Source organism: Passer montanus, unplaced genomic scaffold (genome assembly GCF_014805655.1).
Source record: "Passer montanus isolate IOZ18808 unplaced genomic scaffold, ASM1480565v1 scaffold26, whole genome shotgun sequence".
In the NCBI taxonomy this organism is placed as follows: domain Eukaryota; kingdom Metazoa; phylum Chordata; class Aves; order Passeriformes; family Passeridae; genus Passer; species Passer montanus.
Genome location: NW_024367261.1, coordinates 10,151,089 through 10,175,461, shown reverse-complemented (window position 1 = coordinate 10,175,461; position 24,373 = coordinate 10,151,089). Strand labels below are relative to the sequence as shown.

The 24,373-nt window shown below is 38.8% G+C and overlaps 1 protein-coding gene across 1 annotated transcript in view; it reads left to right on the top strand.

Moving 5' to 3' along the window:
• The window catches only part of LOC120503578 (collagen alpha-1(XV) chain-like), a 116,759-nt gene that overhangs the window by 82,263 nt on the left and 10,123 nt on the right, over positions 1-24,373 (top strand). Inside the window, exons 22-35 of the mRNA XM_039712204.1 lie at positions 2,214-2,279; positions 4,109-4,144; positions 6,624-6,686; positions 8,675-8,752; positions 8,873-8,908; positions 12,042-12,095; positions 12,176-12,235; positions 14,493-14,561; positions 14,907-14,948; positions 17,284-17,329; positions 17,894-17,983; positions 20,853-20,902; positions 22,644-22,754; positions 24,113-24,257. Coding sequence (XP_039568138.1) covers positions 2,214-2,279; positions 4,109-4,144; positions 6,624-6,686; positions 8,675-8,752; positions 8,873-8,908; positions 12,042-12,095; positions 12,176-12,235; positions 14,493-14,561; positions 14,907-14,948; positions 17,284-17,329; positions 17,894-17,983; positions 20,853-20,902; positions 22,644-22,754; positions 24,113-24,257 — 946 coding nt within the window. The remainder of the gene's footprint in view (positions 1-2,213; positions 2,280-4,108; positions 4,145-6,623; positions 6,687-8,674; positions 8,753-8,872; positions 8,909-12,041; positions 12,096-12,175; positions 12,236-14,492; positions 14,562-14,906; positions 14,949-17,283; positions 17,330-17,893; positions 17,984-20,852; positions 20,903-22,643; positions 22,755-24,112; positions 24,258-24,373) is intronic.

The following is a 24,373-nucleotide window of genomic DNA, read 5'->3' as shown; positions in this document are numbered from 1 at the left end:
GAAATGTTATTTGATTTAAATTTCAAACTTTTAAACCTCTGTTTTTGGCTGCCACTATTCACCCAAAGTTTAGGTAAAGAAACAAAAGTCACAAAGAAAGGTTAATGCTGAAGGTATAAAGCAGATGTCAAAAGATTTTGTTCAGCCTGTTCTTTCCATAATTTTGAGAAGGCCAGAATTTCTATAATTCTGACAAGGATTTTCTATATTATAGAATTTCTATAATTCTGACAAGGCTTTTTGGATGCATAGCTGAAGGTTTACTTAGAAACCAACCCAGACAATCATCCTAAAATATAAGAGTGAGGAAAATATGGAAAACAATATTGTCCTTACTATTGTAGTCAGCACTTTCTGAACTAATTCAATGTGTTGAAGGGTTATATTGCTGGATTGTTGTTATTAAAGCTGTTTGCACACCCAAACCCAAAGATGAATAATTATATACCTGGAGGAAGTTGTGAAGAGTGCAATCTTTTCCTCTAATCCTCACTCTTCTACCTTTTGTTTTCAAATGTTCCTCAGCATTATGCACAGTTTTCTGACTTCCAATCACAATTTCCATTTGCAGATCAACTGTATGTGTAAAATATACAATGTGTCTGATCCCAAACTCAGCAAAGCCTTTGAGATTCTTTTCACTGACTTCAATATAGTTTGGATTGAGCCCAAAAACAATGAATAATGAGTAATTCCACAATGAAAAGACCATGTAAACCAAGGGCTCCTGGATTTCTGCCACCAGATAAAGCAAAACAACTGCAGCAGCAGGACTCTTTTATTACTGTCATTAAAGTAGCAGCCTGTGTCCTGTTCCTTTTCTGGGCCATGTAAAACTGGAAATAGAGTTGGGACCAACGGCATCATACTATCCCTGAAGAGTGCAGCAGAGTTCATGCAGCCTGGGAGATGGAGTGCTGCCTGTAGGATCTAAACTCTGTTTTTACTTGACAAGTTTTCCAGTGGTTTTTGTAGAACATGAGGGCAGGGAGTAGAAAGGAAGTCCCAGTAGAAGCAGCAAGCTTTACCTCTATGAATTATTCAACATGACCTCAAAGTACAGAAAGCTGACCGTACATTGCCATGCTCAGATGATGATGATGGGTAGGATAGAACAGGACAGGACAGGACAGGAGAGGAGAGGATAGGATAGGATAGGATAGGATAGGATAGGATAGGATAGGATAGGATAGGATAGGATAGGATAGGATGGGATGTGTGATCTGGATTTGAAAAATAGTACTCAGAGACTCATAAGAGTATTGGAAGTGATCTCTGGAGGGCATACAGTCAAACCTCCTATTCAAAGCAAGGTAGTTTCAAACTCAGTTCCTGGATACTGTATTTATATCAAATGTTGGAAAATATTGGTGGTCTGGCCATGTTGATCTACACATGGTTGCAGGCAGTAAAAGAGGCATTCAAATCTCAGAAAACCTCAGTGACAATGTGTTTATTCATGTGCTAAGTAAATCCCTGGCACCTGAAGACATGCCCTGTCCTGGTGTTGAGGAGTGTTGGACCAGAGCTCCAAAAGTCCCTGTCCACCTTCATTATCTGGATTCTGTAATCAAATTATGCAGAAATGCCTGGGCTAAGGGGGAGCTCACCAATTCCAGGACAGGAAGCAGTGCAATTCCACTGTGCTGTTCAGGCATCTTGAGACTCAGTGCTGGGTAGCGCAGGAGCTGCTCCACATCGCAATTTGGGGGTCCAAGCTAGTTTCAGACCCAGCAGTGTGATCAGTGCTGCCTTAGGAATCACAGCATGGTGCTGCATGGTGTGGTGCAGACATGTCCAGCATATTATTAAAACTTCAACTCTGCAGCAGAGGATGAGTGTGCTCAGACTGTTTCACCATCTTAGAATGCCAGTGACACACTGGAGCATAAAACCTCCATTTGATCTTTATCTTGCTGAGGAAAAATGTCTCCAGGCTGCAAAATTTGGTGTCATAGCTTTCAAATAAAAAATGTGACTCAATTAAATTTCTGAAAACATTCTGAGATCTTTACAGAGGAAACGTAAAAGAAATTCTAGGGTTTTTTTATTCCAGATATATTTAAAAATTAGAAGTAGAGAGTCTTTTCTGTCACCTTATTTATTTTGGGGGGGTTTTCATAGTTATAAAGAGATAACTTTACATTTCTAAAAATTTGTGTCTGCCTTAGATAAACCATTTGAAATAACCTGTTTCTTAACCCCTTTTTCAGTTACTTCTCAATGACACAGATGGAATTTCTAATTTTACTGAAATTAAAGGACTGCTTGGGCCTCCAGTGAGTATATACTGCTTTATCAAATCTTCAGATTTGCTTTATCTTCAACATCTTCTTTTGAGTATCAACTAGAGATGAGTTTCCTATACATTAAGATTGTGTTTCTACTAACTTCAGCACCAAACTCAGTGGAAGTACCTTTCAGGCAGAACTCAGTTCTGTGTGAACAAACTACTCTTACACATTTGTATGAAATAAATTGGCTTATCTTTGTTTCTGACCTATATGCTCGGAATTATAGAAATGTACAACTGTTGCAAAAATCGAGTCCAAGATTTACATTTCTTCCATCCTTTTTTCTTTTTTTTTTTCAAGTCACAGTGTTTTCAAGTGACAAAGCATTGGGATAAAAAGTATTTTGCTCTGTTCTGCTTGAGACTTAAACTAGAAATGCTAGGCTCCTGTCTATGAGTTTAGTCTCACACAAGTTATAGCTGTGAATGAAAAACTAGGTATTTCATAAGAGAACAACAGATGTGAAACTGAGGTTCTCTTCTAGCTGCAAAATAATTCAGTCAAATACTTGAAATCCCGAATGCTTCTTGGTAATGATTTCAAGTTCCTAGGACTGGATCCAAAGAGAAATCTACGTCTTTCAGCCATTAACTCTATTCAAATTTTCCCAAAAGTGTACAACATGTTGTAATTTGCAAAATCTTAACCACCACAAATTAAGCACCTTACTTTACAGCTAGTTTAATTTGTGAATTCTAGTTTGTGTATTTCATTTTATCTGTTTTCTTGTTGGTGAGTACAGTGATCTCCTCCACGTTAAATCCCTGATGAAGCAAGGAAAGTCAGAATGTTCATAGCCAATAGCAGAATTTCACTCTACATAAAGTTTGCCAAAAGCTTTGTATCTTATTATTACAGCTGCCCAAAACAAATATTTACTGAATCTGTCATTGAACTGGGAGGAAGGGCATTAGCTCCAGCAGCAGCTTGTAACCTTTTTCTACTAGCCTAGCATGGCCTTTTCCCACTTGTTAAACCATAAGACAACTTCATGTTATTGTGGCTGCATCCAGCCATGCTTTTGGTAAAACAGTTTTCATGGAAGAGTATTTTCATGTATTTTCCAAAGACCTGGTTCTTGTAATCCCTGGATAAAATATGATGCCAGGACAGTATGGGTCCGCTTATGTAAGCTCTGCCACAGTACTTGCCACAGGTAATTCAAACCTTTGTTTTGTGAGAGATGTTAGAGGCACATTCCCACAAAAAAAGAAGTGGGTCCTGTAGCTTGAAGAGCAGTTGCAGTGAGAAAGATTTGAACCTCAGTCTCAAAGCTCTAACCCTAGTCAGGAAACAGGTGCAGTCTCATAGTGGATGGGGAAATAAACATTCTGCTGATCTGAACCAGAATTAAAGTGTGTCTCTGCAGTTACCAGGGCAGGGCAATCTTAAATGTGCCCAATACAAATCCCAATCTATGATTCTATTCACAACCTGTTACACACTCTGTTTTCTATCCAAAGACATCCAGGTCCAAAATGGGAAAGGTGAGGGGCTACTGTGATCTCTGTGCCGGCATCTGGAAAAGATTCAGAGAAGGCTGAATAATGGTTGCATGCCTTTCATATGTAGAAAATGCCATCCTTTTTCAGTCTTTTCTGGATCTCTGCCACACCAGTTTTCAAAAGTAAATGCAAAATTAGAAGCATACGGTGTTGTAGAGGTTCACACCTTTCCTGTCAACTGAATGAAGTTCTTAATTCAGTAGCAGATGAGTTGATATTCACAAATCACACAATACATGAAAAATGCATATTCTGTTTTGCAAGTCTGTAATATGTGTTTGTAAGGGTGTGAATTTTTTAATTTTGTAGGGGCCAGATGGCAAGCCAGGTCTACCAGGATTTCCTGTAAGTATTAATTGCCTAGGATTTAAACATATTTCCTAGGATTTTTGAGTATTTTTCAATATAGTTTAATAATTTTTAAATGTATATTGTACACAATTTACATTAAGTCTAATAAATTTTTGTATAGGTTGCTGCAGGTCTTAGGAAGTTTCCAGCTAAGTTAGAAATTTATTCTGTCGGAAACAAAGTGTACTCTGCTAGGCTTATCTCAGTGTCAGTTCTGTGGTTTAAATCTGGATGTAATTAATGGAAAATCACCACCTAAGGAAAGGCCTATGCCATATAGGAGATACAAATGGAACAAATGGAATTCTAAATGTTATCTGCACACTTATATATATATATTTTATTTTTTTTTAATATATATATATATAACTGTGTTATTCCTCAGGCTTTTTTGTCACCACTACAGAATACAGGAAAGCCCTATAAGATGTACCCTTTTTATTTAATCCTTTAGGAAATATTTATGATTTTTCATAATAACATACCAGGGCTACCATATAAACATTTCACAACCAAAGTATCAAAAGGTGCCTTTTGTTATGCTACCTACCTATTGTGCTCAGACTGCCATACAAATATATATAAGCATCTTCATCAATGACTTAGACATGGGACTTGGAGGGATACCAAGTTAGCAAATTATATAAAATTGGGAGGAGCTATGAACTCCTTCCAAGGCAGAAAGAGCCTGCAGAGATACCTACATAAATCAGAGGCCTGAAGGATCACCAGCTGTATGACAAGGGAAAGGGGCAGATTCTGCACCTGGGATGGTCATCCTGGTTGTGCATGTCGACCAGGGAATGAGATGCTGGAGAGCAGTGCCAGGGAAAAAGACTTGGAGGTCCTGGTTAGTGCCAGAGTGAATCTGAGTCAGCAGTGCCCTGGCAGCCAGAAGCACCAACCATGTCCTGGGGACCATCACCAGCCAGGCAAGGGAGGGGATTGTCTCACTCTGCTTTGCATTTGGGCTACCTCACATCAAGTCCTGGGGACAGTTTTGAGTGGCATAATATGAAAAAGACATTAAACTGTTAGAGAGTGTCCAAAGGAGGCCTGTGAAGATGGGGAAGGGCCTTGAAGGGAAATCGTGTGAGGAGCAGCTGAGGTAATTTGGTCTGTTCAGCTTGGAGAAGAGAAGATGGGGACCTCATTGCAGTCAACAACTTCCTTGTGAGGCGAAGAGGAAGGGCAGACATTGCTCTCTTCTCTGTGGTGACCAGCGACAGGACCGGAGGGAATGTCAGGGGAGGTTTAGGTTGGATATTAGAAAAAGGCTCTTCATCCACAGGTTTGTTTGGCACTGGAACAGGCTCCACAGGGAAATGGCCACAGCACCAAGCCTAACAGAATTCAAGGAGTGTTTAGACAATACTCTCAGGCACATGGTATGACTCTTGGGGTGTGCTAGGCAGAGCCAAGAGTTGGACTTTGATGATCCTTGTAGGGGTCTTCCAACCCAGAATACTCTGTGATTATTTGGTTTATGACTTCAGATAGTATTGTTCTAATTATTGTATTCATATTCTGTGTGATGTGATGGAATTACTTTCCCTTGTTATGATTGTTCCTCAGTTCAGAGCATGCATATGGCTCAGGATCCTTTGACTATTGTCTGAGAACAATTAAGCAGAAAACTGGGAAAGCTGACAAAAGATGTTAACAAAATACTGGCAAATTGCCAAAAATTCCACAGAAGGTTGCTTGCTGAGTCCTGAATATCATGGACTGCAAAGAAAGGCGGGGGGAATACTCCTTAGACATACATTTCATTTGAAAAAGAGCTGATAACATTTAGAAAGTGATATAAAGTACTGGTCTCTGTCCCTTATAGAATTTCTACAGACATGAAAATACCATTCTTAATCTCACCTCATTTCATTTATTTATCTCTTGACAAATGCAGAAATTATGTAGACTTGAGTTTAGATCTTGGTGGGTAAAAAGAATGCTTATGAATGCTCTTGGAAGATTGTAAAGTACAATTTGATCTGATGAGAATGCTTTCCCCACAAAGCAGATAAAGAGATCATCTTGTTTTCAAGTAGATAAACTCTATTTCATAGGGTTACTGTTAAAAATATACCTCCAGAAATTCTGTTGAAAATCAGTCTGGCTGAATGATCATGGAGAGAGAAAGGATTGAGTACAGAAGAAATAGAAAATTTTAGGTTGAATTTCCACTCTTATTAGTGTTTGCATATTTCCCTTTGTGGATGTGTGTATCATCTACACTGTGATAAACATCAGGCATTTTTCATTTTGGTCTTTCTAATAGATTTCCCTTATGTAATATCTGGTTTAGGGAATAACTTAATTCAGAGAGCCATTTAGTGTTGTAAAAATTCTTAGATTGTAACCAGAGTGATTTAAATTGAAGTTTGCCAATAATTTAAAGTTACATTTAGTGAAATAGCCTAGTTTCATATTGCTCATAAATACCACTATGGGTTTATTGCTTGTTTTTGCCTAGGGCCCTCGGGGTCCGAAGGGTGATACTGGTTTGCCTGGATCACAAGGACCTAAAGGACAACAGGTATGAAAAAATGTATAGGGGAAAGTATATGCTGAGAAATGTTAAATGACAAGTACTTAGTGACATTAAAAGTTTAATGATTCTAATTTTAGTAGGACTTGGGATTTTAATAAGTTCATGTGAAAAATGTACTAGGGGGAATGTTAAAATGCTAAATGACTTCTCCTGATATAATCTCACCAAGAGCTAATCTTCCTGCACCAGTGTTGAAATTCATCAGTGCAGTATGCACTTATCAGGTTAAGTCTCTTTAAACATTAAACATGAAGTGATCTCTGCTTGCCAACTGATTGTTGTGCTGGCACCCTGGGATCCTATCCAAAAGACCAAATAAAAAAAAAGATATATTTTTTCCTCCTCCTATGCCAGATAGGACTTTGCCTACAGAATGAAGATTGCAATTTTCAATTCCCAAAGAAAGTTTAAGACTTGAAGTGCTCGCTGCTTAGGATTCTTTATCTTGTTTCTTCACAAAAAGTGTGTATTTTATAGCACTACTGAAAGGGTACTAAAGACTGACTCTGTTCTTCTGTAAGTACTGCAGCTGTTCCAGTTTTTTTCCTTCTTATCCACCTTCAGGAAGAAGGGGAGAGGAACATCTAATATCTTGGGGATACCAAGAAAGAAAAACAAAAGCACTTTCTGCTTATTCTAAGTAGCTGAGCTCCCTTTTTCACAAGTAATAGAAAAACTTGGAAATGGTTAATGATGGTTTAAATGGGGTAGCAGATGAACAGCGTTGTCATTGCTCAGAAGGAAAGCTCTCAGGCCACAAATACCAGTCCCTGCTTATCATAAGATTTCCTGTTCTTATACCAAATGCATTAAATGATCAAGCTCAATCTTAGAACTAGTTGGGTGACTTTTAGTTTAGGTTGTGGAGGTTTTTACTTTTCTTTTTTTTTTTGTTTTTTTTTCCTTCTGGTGTCCACACTGGCAAGAACTCAAAGCTTTGAAAGCATTTAATTTTGACACACCAAAACATAGTGATGTATCTGATGATGTTGATGCTTCTGAGCTATCAACACCAGGCTATGCTCTAGAGTTGTGATGTTTGGGAACCTCTGTGAAGATGTACAGACACCTTTACTTAAAGGATCATGAAATTCAATCTCAGGTCCATAAATTCTCACAGAAGATAAAGTCGGTGCAGCAAACCAAGTCTTAGGGGACTCCAAAGTATCCAAAGTACCTTCAGGGAGACTTCCAAGACTCACAACAGCTTAAGAACCTGTGAGAAAAACTGAGTTATAGCACCTAGAGTTCAATGAAAGGTCTATAACCTGGACTGTCATTTTAATCAGCAATGCAATCTATCTTCAAGCCAGATTTCTTCCATGACATCTTGGGAAAGATGTTGTGGCAAGCTGCCTGAGGTAGGAAGTGGGAAGTTACAGCTGAATGATCCAGAGTGGGAACCATGCACTTAGCACTGAGAAGTGGTAATTCGTGGTGGTGGAACAGGAATGCAGAGGGTCATAGTTTGAGTGCTGGGACTTGACTTTCATTAAAGTTAATGAGATTGCATCATGCCAGGCACATAGAGAGAATGATTCGTGCTTTCCTGGTAGTAAAATCTGAACATTTACTCGTCTACCAAGATGGGGCATTTCCAGAAGGGTTTACTGACCATTAAGCTGATGGTACACAAGAAGACACCAACAACCTGTTTGCCTTTGGCAGAGACCTTTTGTGAACACAGCATGTTTCACATAGTTACTTTCTGGAGAGCAAATTAAGGCTTTTTTAAAAAATAAGAACTTATTCTTCTTAGAGAGATATTTTTAGTGTACTTTATTACGTTTTTAGAAAGATCATCTCTTTTCTTCCCCAGAATCAAGATTCACCCTATTCATACTGATATCACTTTATGTTTGATATCACAGCATGACTAATCTGTCACGCTTGAAATAAAAGTAATGCTGCCTTGACTTCTTCTGATTCACTGGGAACTGCTTTGTAAACAGTAATTACTCTGATAATTGCAGGGTGAAAAGGGAGAACCAGGAGCTATCATTTCTGCTGATGGATCTTTAACTGAATTATTAGGAAGAAAAGGGGAGAAGGTGAGCTAATACTCTGTTGTGTTCCTCCAGAATTTTTTGGTGGCCATGTTACCAGCCACCTCTGCTAGAGATTGCAGTAATTCTCCTTGTCATTGCTCTCTCTGTGTTGGTCCTCAACAGGGTGACGCTGGAGTGATGGGACCAGTGGGACCCATGGTAAGATGATTCCAAAGATTAATTTTTAAAATTTTTTTAAATTTTGCTTTGGCCTTACAAATATGAGTAAATGTAAAGGTAGTATGGTTTAGCTTTTCATTCCTTCTGAGTAGGGATGATAAGGAGTATTCATGCTTCAGGGCCATCAGTGTTCTTCAGAAAAGAATGTGTTTTTTACATATATGGTGCTGTAACTACTGACTTGATGCAGAGCTTAAATTCTGGTAGAAGAAATGTATCTGTTAATGTCTAAGCCTACAGTAAAATATCATCAGACCTAGAAACTTACATGATATAAGACTCTGAGTGAATTGGGTTTGTTTAGCTCTGAAGATGAAAGACTGAGAGGAGCTCTAATTGCTCCCTGCTGCAGCCTGGAAGGGAATCATAAAAAAAAAGTCAGGTCCTTCTCAGAGGTGCACAGGAAAAAGACAAGTAACAAAGATCACAAGTTCCAGCTTGTGACATATATAGATACAAAGGCAAAAAATCACGTTAAAAGTGATTAAACACAGAAATAGGTGCCCAGCTAGATGGTGGATTCTGGAACAAGGTACAAGCCTAATATACAATTTGTCTTGTAAGCAAGGGGTTGTACAAGAGGATCCGTCTCTTTCCACCTAAATTATTCTCTGTTTATATGATTTATATTACTTTTTCCTCTCAGCCCCAAACTTTGTGTTTTACATCTCCTTTTATACTTTCATGAGTTGCTTCATACAGTTCAGCAAGCAGACAAGGAAGTTCTTGCCAGCACTGGTGGGAATGGTTACACTTCATGAAAGTTTGGCACATGGAGCTTCTCTCAAGGCTTTGCTCAGCCAGTTCTCTTCTGAGCACAGAACTCCCGTTTGATCATCTCTGCTAATGGGGTGATACTATTTGGTGCTGTCCCATAGGAAAAATCCATCTGTAATTAGTGTGAGGCCTGTGCAGCAAAAATATCCAGACTTCAAGTGCTGTACCAGAGACTGACAGATAACTTATTAAAGGTTTTATTGCAATGGTTCTGTTCCACTTTGCTGCAAGTGAGTCTCTGGCCCAGGAACAACTTTGAGGTAGCGGGGGACCTGATTGTACTTCTCTGCTCTTAGACCCATACACAGATTTCCAGAATTTAAAATCAAACCCCTAGTCATTGCTCTGCTCCTTTTTGGGACTTCAGCTGGACAGAAGGTAGGATCACAGGAGCTTGGAGCACAAGGAGCTACAGAGAAGTAGTAGTTTGGCAGATGAGAACTGGGGAGAGTCAGGAGGTCAGTACAATTGTTAGCAAAAGCAGAAGCAACAGACTGAATCCAAGCCCCTGCCACTGGAGAAAAGAGAATCTTTTACATGGTGAATTATGTCATTCCCTATCAGTGAAGCAAATGGCTGCGTATCACTGAAGGAGAGCACTTAGTAAGAAGCTCAGCACTTAGACAGAAGCCTGTCCAGATCTACTGTGCTGTTGTAAATGAAACTTTTCTGGTCAGCAAAAGTGGCTTCCACACTTCCTTCTTTCACTTCTAGCTGGGACTGCTAGCTTCTCTCAGGGAGTTGCTAACACATGACAGACTGGGCTGGCACCTAGAGAAAATAGTAAAGGTGGCACCAGCTGAGTCAACTCTCACATTGTTAATGTTTGAAATCCCAGTTAAAGCATGGGATCAGACACTGCTCTTTATTTAAACTGAAAAAGAAGTACGTTTGAAGAAGTCTAATTGTCCTCATTGATGATTAAAGTTCAGATTTACATCATCTTTAAAGGTTCAGGTGCCAGAGAGTGAAATAGGAAAATGCTTTTGGGTTGCTTTTTTTAACATTTTGGATTGTTTTTTTTTTTTTCTTTTTTTTTTCTTCCCCAAACATCATTACTGGATGTGGTATCATGGAAAGGTGAATTTTGAAATTTTGGGGCACACTATTGTGACACGTGCATTAACTTTGACCACAGCTATATAAATTACCTTCAAACAGGAAATAAAATAGAAGATTAATAAAAGTCTTACCACCTGAAATAGTTTCAACTGACAGTAGTGAGCTTTAAATTCTGCTTACAATGGTGACATTATAAATTAATATGTTCATATGGTAACTGCTTATGAATTTCAGGTATATTCCAGTCTTCAGTTTCAGCAGGAGAAAATTTACAACAATTAATCCATGAATTTCAGTTAGATGATATGAGAAATTATCTTCTTCATCAGATAAATTTTTCATTAATGTACATATCAATTTTCACTGAAAAGATATCATGTGAAGGGTTAAACACACCGACTGTCACATGGAAGTGTGAGATCTACAGACAGATTATTTAACAAGTAATTCAAGAAGGAGTGTCTCAGCATTTCAGCAGACTGAAAAAAGGAAATGAAAACAGAAAGGCTGACATAAATGTAAAGATGTTGTCTAGACCCTTGTGGTTTTGGTGAGTTTCAGGAAGCTGACATTAGTTGAATGTTTGTAGATCCTCAGATTTGCTGCTTTTTGTTGATCACTTGCAGGCTGCCTAGAAGCTGCATGCTTGCAAATGCCCCATCATAAGCCATCCATAGTCCTGGACCACCTTTCCCAAGCAGCCTGCTTGTCCCCTCTTTTTGCAGTGGCTTGTATTTCTTTGTGGAGCCTGGTGAGTTAGTCAAACCTGTATAAAGAAGGAATAATTCTGTTTCAACTATCAGCCCCATGAGTGCACAAACTCAGGCTGGTGAGAGGCAAGTAGAAGCCTGGCACTGCATGAATTCTTAGGCCAATCCACAGATATTTCCTCAGGGAGCCTGATTAAAAAATAATTAGAAATTAAAAAGGAGAGAAAAAATAAGATGAACAAAGCATATATCTCTAACTTTCTTTTATTTTCCTGACTGATGCATTTAATTTTTCTTCAGTACATGGTGAGTCAGTTTTGAATTGCACACTCTGCAAGGGCCTGGGCATTCAGACTTCATTTCAGATAGGTGGTCTTTTCCAAACCAGAGCTGTTACATGCGGTGCTCAGCTTCTGAGATCATTCAGTACAGCAAGCAGAGAGAATGTTCTGTGCAATCACAGACTGATTTTTAATGCAGATATAAAATTATATTTCTTATTCTAAATAATCAAATGTAGGTCAACAAAATGGGCCATAATCACTTCTTTTTTCTTTGTTCAGGGACCAATAGGACCTACTGGACCCAAAGGAGAACTTGGCTTCCCAGGACGCCCAGTATGTATTATGCTCTCAAGTGGGATAAAGATAGGAAAGCTTACTTCTGACACATAATAAATTATTTCTACTTATTTCAGGGCCGTCCGGGACTGAATGGACTGAGAGGTGTGAAAGGTGATCGAGGTGAAGCATTTAATGTAAGTTTTTTGTATTTTAATTAGTTGAAAAATAAAATCTGTAAAATCTGAAGTCTGATTTATACTGATCCCTTTCAAATGATGATGGGACTAAAAACCTGAAATGTTCTAGAAATAATTGTGTTTCTGCTACTTTTCCTCTCCAGCAGCAGTCATTGAAAAGTCAGCTTCTGGGTCTGTCTGGGCAATTCTTGCAGATACAAATAGTTGTGTCAGCTCCCAGGTGTAACAGTTATGTGTGTGTGCAACTCACTGCTACCATAGCAGCTTCAAATAGCAAAAGATTTGGAATTCCAGGTTTTTTTATATGTGTCAAGGACTTCCTCATCCAGGCCACCAGTGTGACCTCTTATGATGTGAAGATGCTCCCACAGGCTCTGACCTTTCTAGCCCAGGTACAAACAGCACTTGAACATATCACAAGGAAGTGGTATCTACCATACTAACAAGGAGATACTCATTAACACCTGCTACTGGCTACCGTTGCCCTGTACATGTATCCAAAACAATGACCTCTACACAGCTGACAGCACATTCATGCTCACCTACAACGTGTATTTGTGGAATGACAAGTGATGAAGCAAGCTCCTGTTGCTGTGTGGTAGTCATATTTTCTGGAAAAATTCCTTTGCCCAGGATTCTTCTCCTGGGAAGCTGAGAAGCCTCAGAGAACAAGGAAAACAGTTCTTATCTCATTTGCTTCTCCTGTGTCTTGCTGCTTTGGAATGTGGTTGGAGATTGTTTATCCAACAGGTGATTGTTTCATTGGTTTCATGTGAATTGTTTTGACTTATTGGCCAATCAGGGTCCAGCTGCGTTGAGGCTCTGGAAAGAGTCACAAGTTTTTGTTAGTATCTTTTAGCCTTCTGTCTGTATCCTTTCTGTATTCTTTAGTATAGTTTAGTATTCTTTAATATAATATAGTATCATAAAATAATAAATTAGCCGTCTAAGAACATGGAATCAGGTTCATCATTTCCTTCCTTCATCTGGGAACCCCACAAATACAATATTGCTGCAAGTCTGTTCTCATGAAAATATTTCAGACAAGCTGTCTCATGACAAACATTGAAACTGGACTGCGCAAGAGCTAGCACTGCTGAGCATAAACAATAAGCTCCACAATAGCAGAATCATTTGTGGGGTTGTTCTGATGTCACGTGACAATCTGTGCTAGGAAAATTGGTACCCATGCCACAACAGCAGCTGATGCTGTTTCATCTGCATCAGAGATAATGCTGAAAAAAATTACAAGAGTATGTTACTGTGCTAGCATAAAGTCAGTATCACTGTATTTCATTAGAGCAATTTTTGTAAATGGATTCTCTTGTAAGAAGCCTTTGGTTCTAGTTTGTTCAAAAGAAAAGAAAATATGGCACACAAACTGCAAGGCACAAGTGTCTTGTCCATATAGGCAATAAATATAAGTAAGATGATACTGCTTTATGTGAGTAGCAGGGAGAGTGAGAATCGGTAAGTATCCTTGCAGAATTATTAAGTATTTAGGTATCTCCACAGTCAAAAAAGACCACTGAATGTGGCTTACACCCCTAGAAGAATGTATAAATAGAAATATAGTTCCGAGAAAGTGAAAACAGACAAATGAGACAAATTATAATTGGAAGAAAATGACAGGAAAAATTATTACCCACTGAGAGAAAAATATAAGAGTACATTTTCCTTTCCTCCATATCTTCAAAAATATTAAAGTTCATTTTCTGGATTGTCTGCCTTAACAACACAAAAGATATTGTGTCAATTATAACTAGATGAAGTACATCAGGCTGGCAGGTTAAAGCAAACAAGCAAACAAAGGAGGCTGCATGTTCTAGTAGTCCTTCCTGGAGTTCTCAGGGAAGATAAAATCTAATGGATTTCTAATTACTGATGAGATTACATATGTCACCATACAGAAAGTTGCTTTGATGTGGACTGAAAGGTGAACACAGCCTTGTGCCAAGTTTTCAAATTACACAGCTCAGAGATGACATACATTTTTTGTAAAGGGCAGTCACGCCCTCAGTCTAGCAGGGCTCCTCAGGGTTGCTAATTAACATGTACATATCTGACTGGCAGTTGAAAATTTATGAATCTTAGCAGTCTTGAGAGATCTAGATCAGTGTAGAATACCTGCTTTTCCTTGGATGAGAGAGACATCTTTAATTTGTTTCAATATGCAGTGCTTTAGGTTTTCCAGTTTCCAGTTGGGGTTTGTTTTTTTGTCTAATACCTTCCTTCTCTCACTTTCTCTTACCAGGGCCTTCCTGGCTTGCCTGGGCCCCCAGGGCCCCCCGGACCTCCAGGACGTATACTTTATATCAAAGGAGTAAGTGCAATGGGCATCAGTGACTGGTTTGTAGCAGAAATGTGCTGCTCTAGAACCTGTTTGCAAAAGGAAACGTCAAAACTGGTTTCAGTCTACACAGTTCACTGTAGGTGACCTTGCTTGTGTGCAGAGAAAAAAGAGCTCTTAACCAAAGCCACTGTCATGGAAGAGTTTTGGCTCCACAAAGAGGGACATGATGACAGACCTTGCAGCCAGCTGGGCTTTCTTCTAGGGAGGTGGGGGTTTTGTTTCCAGGCTTAGCCTCATCATGACTGTTAGGTTTATATGGTGTGTTACATGCTGTATCATACCTATGCTCATTAATTTCCCTCCTGTTTTCAATAGACAGTTTTCCCAGTCCCTCCCAGGCCTCATTGCAAAATGCCAGTAAGTGACACATGCAGAATCTGCTCTTAGCAGGATGCATGGCTATGACGGGATATAACCCAAGCAGCTGTACACCTAAACACCATAACCTTGCAGCTTTTTTCCCCTGCCTTCTGCTTTGCACCAGGGATGTGTTTTACTTGTTCTTCAGGATAACAGATTTTCAAGTGTTTAGCCATTTATGAAAACTTAACCTTGTATAAAATATATAACAGAACTACAAACACTAGACTCTTTTGCTTAAAGTACTTTGATTACTTGTTTTTTTCTAATACTCTTAATGCCTTTCAAAGCTTGTGTTTCCATAACTTAGGAGTTGCTTTGAGGACCTGAATGTGTATGCATACAGGTACACGTATGTTTTAGATATATGTATAAATACAGTCCATGTTGTTATGTTTTTAATTTCCAAATAATGTCCAAAATAAGATTTGTTATGTGTTTCATTGTGGCATGAAAGATGCATCAGAAAAGAAAGATCATCTTCTTTATTTGACCCTCAAATGCACTCTGTCCACATAGAATGGCAGCAGATGAAGATCTGCCCATCCTTTTCAGAGAGTATGACAAAGCCTTCATCACCTTCAAAGAACCTGCAGTTTCACACATAGTATGAAAAGAGAGGAGATGGATTTAATATTTTCAGAATGTCCTAGTGCAATTTTTCTTTAATGAATTATAGAAATTTCATCTTAGAATGACTAGTGAACATAGTTCAGTCCTGGAAGTATTTTCCCTAGGGCAATATCCTGCTGTTAAACTGTGAGGTATATATTTGAAAGGATTTTGTCTTTGGGAGCCACCCCTGGATAGTGTATGGTTATACTTTACTGTTAAACAGCTGTAAAAGTTCCAAATAATACTGTGCCCTCTCCTCCAATTTGCATTCCAGTTTGTTTTCACTGATTTTAGAGAAACAGCTCTTGACATTCTCTCTGCTAAATGTATTGGTACTGATCATCACCCTAACCCTACTGCTGAAAAAAGTTGTATCCCAACTTGTGATCTTTGTAGAAATTAATGATAAATAGCCATTACTCTATGGTAATTTGCCATTTCTACAGTTTTGACCTACCACCTCCACACATCATTTTTTAACCTCTTTGAATGTCTCCCTTTAATCTTCTTGCTCCCATTGTATAACATTGTCGTACATTGATAACATATGTCCATAATCACATTCATATTTGTCAGCCTCACTTCTGAAACCTGACTGGATGAGGCCGTGAACAACCTGCTGTAGTTGATTCTCCTTCAGGATAGACAACCTCCAGAGATGCCTTCCAGCCTCCACTCTCCTCTGATTCTCTGTGGAATGTTTCAAACAAATCAAGACTATTTTCTCTGAATTTCAGAAAATAATAGGCACTTTTCCAGAAGGTTACCATCAGTGAAAAATAGCACTAACTCTAACGTGCACAAGTAATAGAAACATGTACTTGTAAACATCTCTTCATGCACCTGAGTGTGCTGGATAGATCTGTCCTACATTTGTGAGTAATATCCTAAACCTACCCGAGTTTATAGATAAGAAATCTGCTGTTCATGCCTACATAAATGAGTGTCGATAAAGAACTACAGACTGAGCGCCACCAGTTTTTCTTCACGGGGACTGAACTTCTGAAGTTAATAGAGCTGTCCATGTGAGTAAGACTTTTTCAGGCTGCTACTACAGGATTAGCCAGATGCAGCAACTTCCATTTTTTCATACAGGAGCTTAGTTTCCTATAAATAGTACTAGAAAGTACCAAGATTTCCAGGCAGTGTGCCACATTTCAGTACCTGCATTGTCCCTAGTTTGAAGACAGGCACAGAGGTAGGTAACATGCCCACTGTTACAGGTAGCTGGTGACAGAAGAGGATAGACTGGAATAGCTTCTGTCTCCGCACTGTGGTTTCAATGCATCTGGAGCACAGGTTGACATGAGACATAACATATCCCTGGTCTGATGAAGAGAATTATAAACACAAGCTGTTATCTCACAGTCAAAAATCAAATCCTGCTTCCAAACACAGTATTGTAAATTCAGAATTGTTCTTGGAGAATGAGTTTTCTGATGCTTCACTGGCACAATCAAGAGTAGGATTTGCTGATGCCTCCAAAATGCATGATGTTACCCTTTTGCTCAAAGCATGTTGCATGTCAAAGAGAGCATAATCCTCATAAAAACTTGATCAGCTAATACTCAGACCCTGTCAACCTGGAAATAATCCCAGAGTGTTGTTATAATATTTGACAGCATGCAAACTGGCCAGTCTTTTCAGTCACACTAAGTAGTGCATTTCCATTGATTAATATGTATGGTTGATTTTTAATGGATTTCTTTGACTGAAGGTGAACCCTCCCTATCCTGGAAATCAAGAAGTTCTTCATGACCATGGTGGGTAATTTGCTTTTTCTTGGCCATCGTATAACTGGAGAAGGGAAGGGAAGGGAAGGGAAGGGAAGGGAAGGGAAGGGAAGGGAAGGGAAGGGAAGGGAAGGGAAGGGAAGGGAAGGGAAGGGAAGGGAAGGGAAGGGAAGGGAAGGGAAGGGAAGGGAAGGGAAGGGAAGGGAAGGGAAGGGAAGGGAAGGGAAGGGAAGGGAAGGGAAGGGAAGGGAAGGGCAATTCAAGAACTGCTTCTGCATCTGCCCCAGTGAATTTCATAAATGGAAAAATAGAACCAGATTTGTTCAGAGGGTCTTAGGGTGGTTAGGGAAAGGGGAGTTAGGGAGGGAAAAATATTTTTGTGAGAGAGAGATTGACTTGCGCATATTGGGGTTGCTAAGGGAGGACAGTGATGCAGCCATTCTATGATCATGAGTGAGAGAGGCATAGAGGGACAGGAACCATGTGCCCCACATATCTGGAAAAGTCTGCTCCCACTTTCAGTGGTTTGGTTGTGACTGCTACAGTCTCTACTGTTTTCAAGTTCTTATGAATTTGTGATGCTATTTATGGCAGGCGCTAAAGCAGACAGAGATTCCTGGGGACTGCACGGTTCAGCACACTTAAAAGGAGAAAAGGGAGACAGAGGTGCTCCAGGACCACCAGGTATACTAAATCTAATATGTCATTGACACCCTTATGTATGTGTCTAACTTGAAAAGCAATTCAGCAAGATACTTAGATACTTATCTCTGCAGCCTTACCTGCCTAGAGATTTACACCAGTGTTCACTGATGAACTGACACACAGACCATCAAACTCCAAATGTTATCTAAAATGTCTTCTGAAAAGACAGACTGCACATTTGTGAGCATTAGGAATGTGTTAAGTATAAGAATAGATATCGAAATGTAAGTGGCTGGTAACAGGTTTTCTGACATTTTAGAAGGACATCATGGGCACTTCCTGAGATATTATTTTGTTGTCAGTCTTTCTGAGCCAATTGTGCTAACATCCAATGCTTCACATTTCAGGGTGATACACCTGTGCATTTTGAGTTCAAGGCAGTCTGTTGTTGCTGACAGTCCCACTTCTAATAGGAGGTGGAAATAGATTATTTCCATTTCAACCACTTTTTTAATATTTTCTGATTTATTTGTGAAAATCATGAAGAGTCTGTGTGCACTGAAAAATTCAATTGACTAGCAGTAGGAACATCATAAAAATTATTCCTCACCCAAAGTTTTGCTTTCTGTATCAAAAAGTGGATACACATTGCTAATTCTTACAAATTCAAAAAGAGTTACAGAAACAAGCATCTGTTTGAAAATATTGTAATTACTAGCACTTCATTTTCTGTACATTTTTTGAAATCTCATATACTGAGATAAGGCTTTGATCAGTGACAGAAATCATGGGAAATAGAAAATGAAATATACTGAATTAGTGTTTCTATACTATATTTGTACTAATTTTCCTTTAATGCATTGATAATAACTATATTCTCCCCATATAATAACTGTATTAACCCCTCACTAGATCTACATGGATATTTCTGTCTTTGTTCCAAAGACATAACTGCTAACTGAAGAGATGTTTTGGTTATTTTGAAGACAACACCTGTTTGTTGTGATAAAATCAATTTTCCTGTCTTGTCCTCATTAGTTTTTATTCTGATCTTAAAATAAGCAGTTAGTGATTTCCAGTCATCAATAAACATGTCAAAAGAAGAAGCAAGAAACTTTCCTAAACAGAAAATAAGAAAATTTTCTCTTCAGTGCTGGTTTATCCACCATGAACATGTCTGTTTCTTTCCAGGTTCTGTATTGAATGCAAATAATTGTCTTAGAAGTATTTTCTTGCCTATATCTGATGACTTCAGGTGCTTCATAAGAAGAAGATTATAAGAGGATTGTTCTTAAGATTTTGCTGTAAAACTGCAGCTAGTAAAGGATGGTGAAAATAACAATTCTGGTTAAACTGAAAAATCAATTCACTTTTCTCCTAAAATAACAGAGGTTCATTCATTTGATCCAATAGATCAATTGGCTCCAAAGTTTTCTTCAACACTAAGTTGAATAATGCTAACTAAGACCAATTCTGTTGCTGCTTTAAAAAATATTCCTATTTGGTTTTTGCTTAATGATATGGTTGCTAAACCACAATTCTTTCATACAAAGCAGTTCTCTAGTTCTCACAGGTGTCCACATAAGCACTGACAGGGAAAATTTACAAGCCAGCAGTTGCATGATTAAAGTACAGGAAATTTTTCAAATCCTTTTCTGAGGGAAAGGTGGCTGAAGCTCTTTCCACTACATTTGTTGAGTTCTAGGAACCAGAAAAGGTTTTTGAATGGTGGTATTTGTCCATGCAGTGGATTTATTTTTGCTTCTCGCAAAATGTCACCTCTTCTACCTTATAAACAGGGTCTATTAATCGATAACATTCAAAAATATGAAGCCAACACAAAAAGTGTGAGACCAAACTCAACAAACATGGGCTTCATTCAGACCTAGCCTGCTTGCTGGTCATCCTAGAAAGACTTCAGATAGGGCTCAATGTAGAGATTAATACTAAGCAACGTCTGAGAAGGACACTTGCCATTCCATTCCACCTGTCCATTCCCTTCCTCTCACAAGGATCAAGCAGATCACGACTGCAAGCTGTAATTGGTAAGGAATAAAATCCAAACAGGTGCCATAATGAGAACACTTTTCTGCCCCACAATGTCTGCTTGATTTAATTTTATCTGAGGTGACACACTGGGAAATGAGCCCTATGGCTGGCAGAAGGTTGGGCTCAAAGATTTCAAAAATTAATCAAAACACATTTGAAGGAAATGCATTGGACTGTTACGAGAAGCTGCAAAATAAGGGGTTTTTTTCCAAATGTATACCAAACAGATAATATATGAAGACTTTTTGAGCCTTTTGTGCTGGCTTGAATCTTTGGCTGACGAACATTGGCAGACAACAAGAGTGGTATAATTTGATATTGGTTTTCATTGCAGAAAAATGTCAAGGAAGAGTTATTGTGCAATTGTTGCAGCACAGCAGCAACACTATCTCTTTCTCTTGTCAGCTCTGGTACTGTCTTTGCAGGAAAGATCACACATCTTCTGATGGATGACCCCACTACCAGCAAAATATATGAAAAGCTTCTCTTTTACCTTGGATTGCATCAAAGGTGTTAACAAGGATACTTCTCTTTCACTCCTCTTCCCAGCTGCTGTGTTTTCAGAAAACTGGGAATTTTTCATATTTGAGCCCTCTTTCCTTCAAATTCTTCTGAAATCCCAATCAGATTCAGAAGTTTTTGAGGCAGAAGAGCGACAGACAAGGCACAGACAAGATAGGCTGTACAAGTCTTGCTCTGTTAGGAAACCAAACTAAAAATATGTTTTATATAAAGGTTAATGCCATTATTGTAAATAGTTTTCCTTTAAACTCCTAAACCAGTAATACCAAAAGCAGTGCTTTTAAAAGGAAAATTACAGATAATTATTGTACTTTATTGTATTTTCTTCATTTTTCAGGTCCACCTCTGCCTCCATCATATTTCAGCCACTATATTAATAGCATAAAGGTAATTATATCCCATTTGTGTTTGAGTTCTGTAAAGCTTTTTTTAAAGGGTACTTTACTATAAATTAAGCATAAACCAATGCAACATGGTGAAATATACAAATATAAGGGCATCGGCAATTGCAAATTATACTAATTTCTTAAACTCCAGATACATAAGCAAGTTTATTACAACTATAGAGATAACAGTTGTCAGAGGTATATAAAGAATACTTTGAAAGAAACTTTATTACTGAGGCTTTTTACCTTCCCAGTGGTATTAAAGTGAGTCATAATTCACTGTTACCTAACATATCTGCCTTAAATGAATGCTTTTGTTTCCATGCCAGCTCAGGTAAAAGACATCCATTACCTAAAGGGCTTCTAGAACACTGGGTGAGGGGAAGGGGGGTGGAAATCACTTCCATGTAATGTTATTTATCTTTTAAGCACACTGAATAAAATTAAATTATGGAAACTATTTTCCTGGAAGCTCTTACAGCAAAGTATAACCATACCTTGATTTGTTTAGTCTCTCTCTGTTCCATTATTCTCTCGACTGCTTCAAGTGACAAAAATTAATAAAAATATTATATTATTTTAAATGTTTTTAGGTAAATAGGACTCTATCAGTAGAAGAACTGAAAAAATGTGAATCAAATTATCATTTGATGATGTTACCAAAAGTGTTGTGATGACAGTCTCTTGGAAGGACTCTTAATGCTGCCTGGTTTTAGGATTTTATTTCTGCTTGCCTGAGTACACCCAAGTTATTCCTATGGCATAAAGTGTCCCATGTATGTGGCAAAGCTGATAGGGTTTCTTTGACGTTACATTGTAATGTCTGTAGCTTTACAGATTTAGCTGCCAAGAACTCATTTTTCATCTAGTCCTTCCACTCCCCAAAATGGCCTGGAAAAAGAAACCTTTTGAGTTGTGTTTACTGGGAATCTGCAAAGACTAAAAGTCTGAGGAGGAGCTATACATAGCCATGTCCTCTGGCTATCTGCAGATACCTGCCATTCTTGCTTTGCCCTTTGCCTCTTCTATCCACAGATTTATTTCTTGGAAACATGAAAAAGGTCAACCAAAAAAAATTGAAGGGGAAAAAAAGAGCAGACTAACAGAAAAAAATAATGTGAGGAAAAATGTATAAATGCTGTGGCTCATCTTGCACAGAGACATAATAATGCAGTGATTAAATGCTGCTTCTTACCTATTGCTCTGTTTCCCAAACTATCTGATAATCAGCCATGCAGAACAGAAGACATATTGTTTCAAGTGTCTACAATTTTGTGTGGTGTCTCTTCTGTTATCCTGGTACACACTCCCATCCTGCTCTGCTCACTTTGTCAAACACTTTCAAATAACTGTCCATTCGATGTCAATCTTGCTTTGGTTTTTCCTTGGTGATGGGGGAAAGCACAAAGCCAGGCTTTTATGCTTCCTGCAACTCTCTCTTCGCCTCCAACTACGGCACTGAACAAGGTTTTCCTGGGCAGAATAGCAACACCAACAGAGGCATTTGCCTCCACCAAACCCCACCTCCCCTAGCCCTTGCCCTGAATGAGCCTTGCAGCCTCAATAGAGAAAGCATTCCTTTTCAGCCCATATCACAGAAGAAGAAAGAAAGTGATGTTAAAAACATTTCAAACGAGTGAAACGTTTATCAAACTCGGAGATTTCGTGTACATTTAAAAGTTCAGTGCATTGTGTTCTGGTCTCACTTCAGCTCAACATTTTAAAATACATTTTCTTCAAAGGGTGAAAAAGGAGACAATGGAGTCAGTGGTGTAAAAGGAGAAAAAGGAGAACCAAATGGAGGGTTTTTTCTGACAGGACCTCCTGGACCACCGGGAAGACCAGGATTAATTGTAAGTCATACAAGTTGTAGAATGGGAATATTTGTGACTACCCATTTAGAATTAATTTAGAAGGCATTGAAAAGAGACAAACATCAGGACTGGTAGGATTGCTAGGAGCTGTATAAAAACTTATATGCTAAGCATTAGGTGAATAGGAGAAAATTGCATTAAGTATAAACACAGACACTTCACTGTTGTGCATAGAATTACTTTGCTATGAAATTCTGACACAATGTTGTGCTCAACTGTCTCATATAGCTACAGCAGTATGTAGATCATGCTATTAACAGCATTACAAATCAAAGCAGCATGTATAATTTGTGATACTACTGCTTATACCCCCATAATACCAAAATAAGCCATATAAAGTTAGTCAGAGGCTGACTTGAAAATTATTGGCTATCTAAATAGTTCACCCTAATTTCCTAGTAATCCAAAAACATGACTGAAAAGACCAGTGTGTAGCCATAAGGACAATTTCTATAAAATTCAACCACTGCTTACTGTCTACCTTTTAACTTTATCTTCTGGCAATTGCCACCACAGCTGCTTTGGAATAAAATACACCAATTCTTTGGAACCTAGTTTATCCCCGGGATCTGGCAACAAATACATGCATTGCATTCCTCTATTGCCATGTCTGTGACAAGAACCATGAATGAGTGGGCCATAGCTGAGATTAAGAGATAGGTTAGCAAGACCACCCTTAAAAATCCCCCTGGTTCTATTTCACATTGCTGAGAACCATCTCCCTGTTTGGAAACTGTACTACTGGCACAGCTGAGCTCTCCTTGTCCAGGGTCCAATGTGTTCCGTGTCTGCAGGATGGTCTGAGCACATAGAGCAGCAGTCCTCCTCAGTCAGGCTGAGGACATGCTGCTAAACTGGAAATGAAGGGAGTTGAAGTCTTTTTATTCTGCAAGTCTGGCAGCTGGAGAGGTTAAGGGCTAACATTTGATCACAGGAGGGAGAAGACAGCACTTATCATGAGATGTACACCTTGCATAGACACACTTTACATTAAAGTTTTCCACAAATTCTCTGAGCTCATCAAAGCAAGCAGTCTCAGCAATGAACAGAGTAGAGATCCAGAACTTTGAGAGCACTCTTGAGAGTTTTGCAGGTATCACCTGCTCAGGGGTAGGTATGAGATTTTTCAGAAAGCTTTCTGAAATTTAAATACTTGACTTTATTTTAGTACATATATTAAAAAAATTCATTTTCCATTATACCCATGCCTCCTTGGAGATACTTACATACAGACTCATGTCTAAATGGCAGGCACCTGGTAAATGTTGCCACCAGAGATGATGGCCCTGCAGCAGTGAAACCAATACATTCAAGAAAATATTATTCATCACTGACAGGGACCGAAAGGGGACTCAATTGTTGGACCCAGAGGACCTCCAGGGTTACCTGGCCTACCTGGCTTACCAGGTTATGGAAAAATTGGACCTCCTGGCCCACCTGGACCACCTGGACCACCAGGCCCCCCTGCAATATATGGCTCAGGTGAGCTTTGCAGTGTATGTGTGAATGTACAGCCACATGCCCACAACCCACACATGACCAATTCTTTCTCATCTGGCAGGTTATCCCACCTGCCCACCCTCTCTGCATAGCTGAAC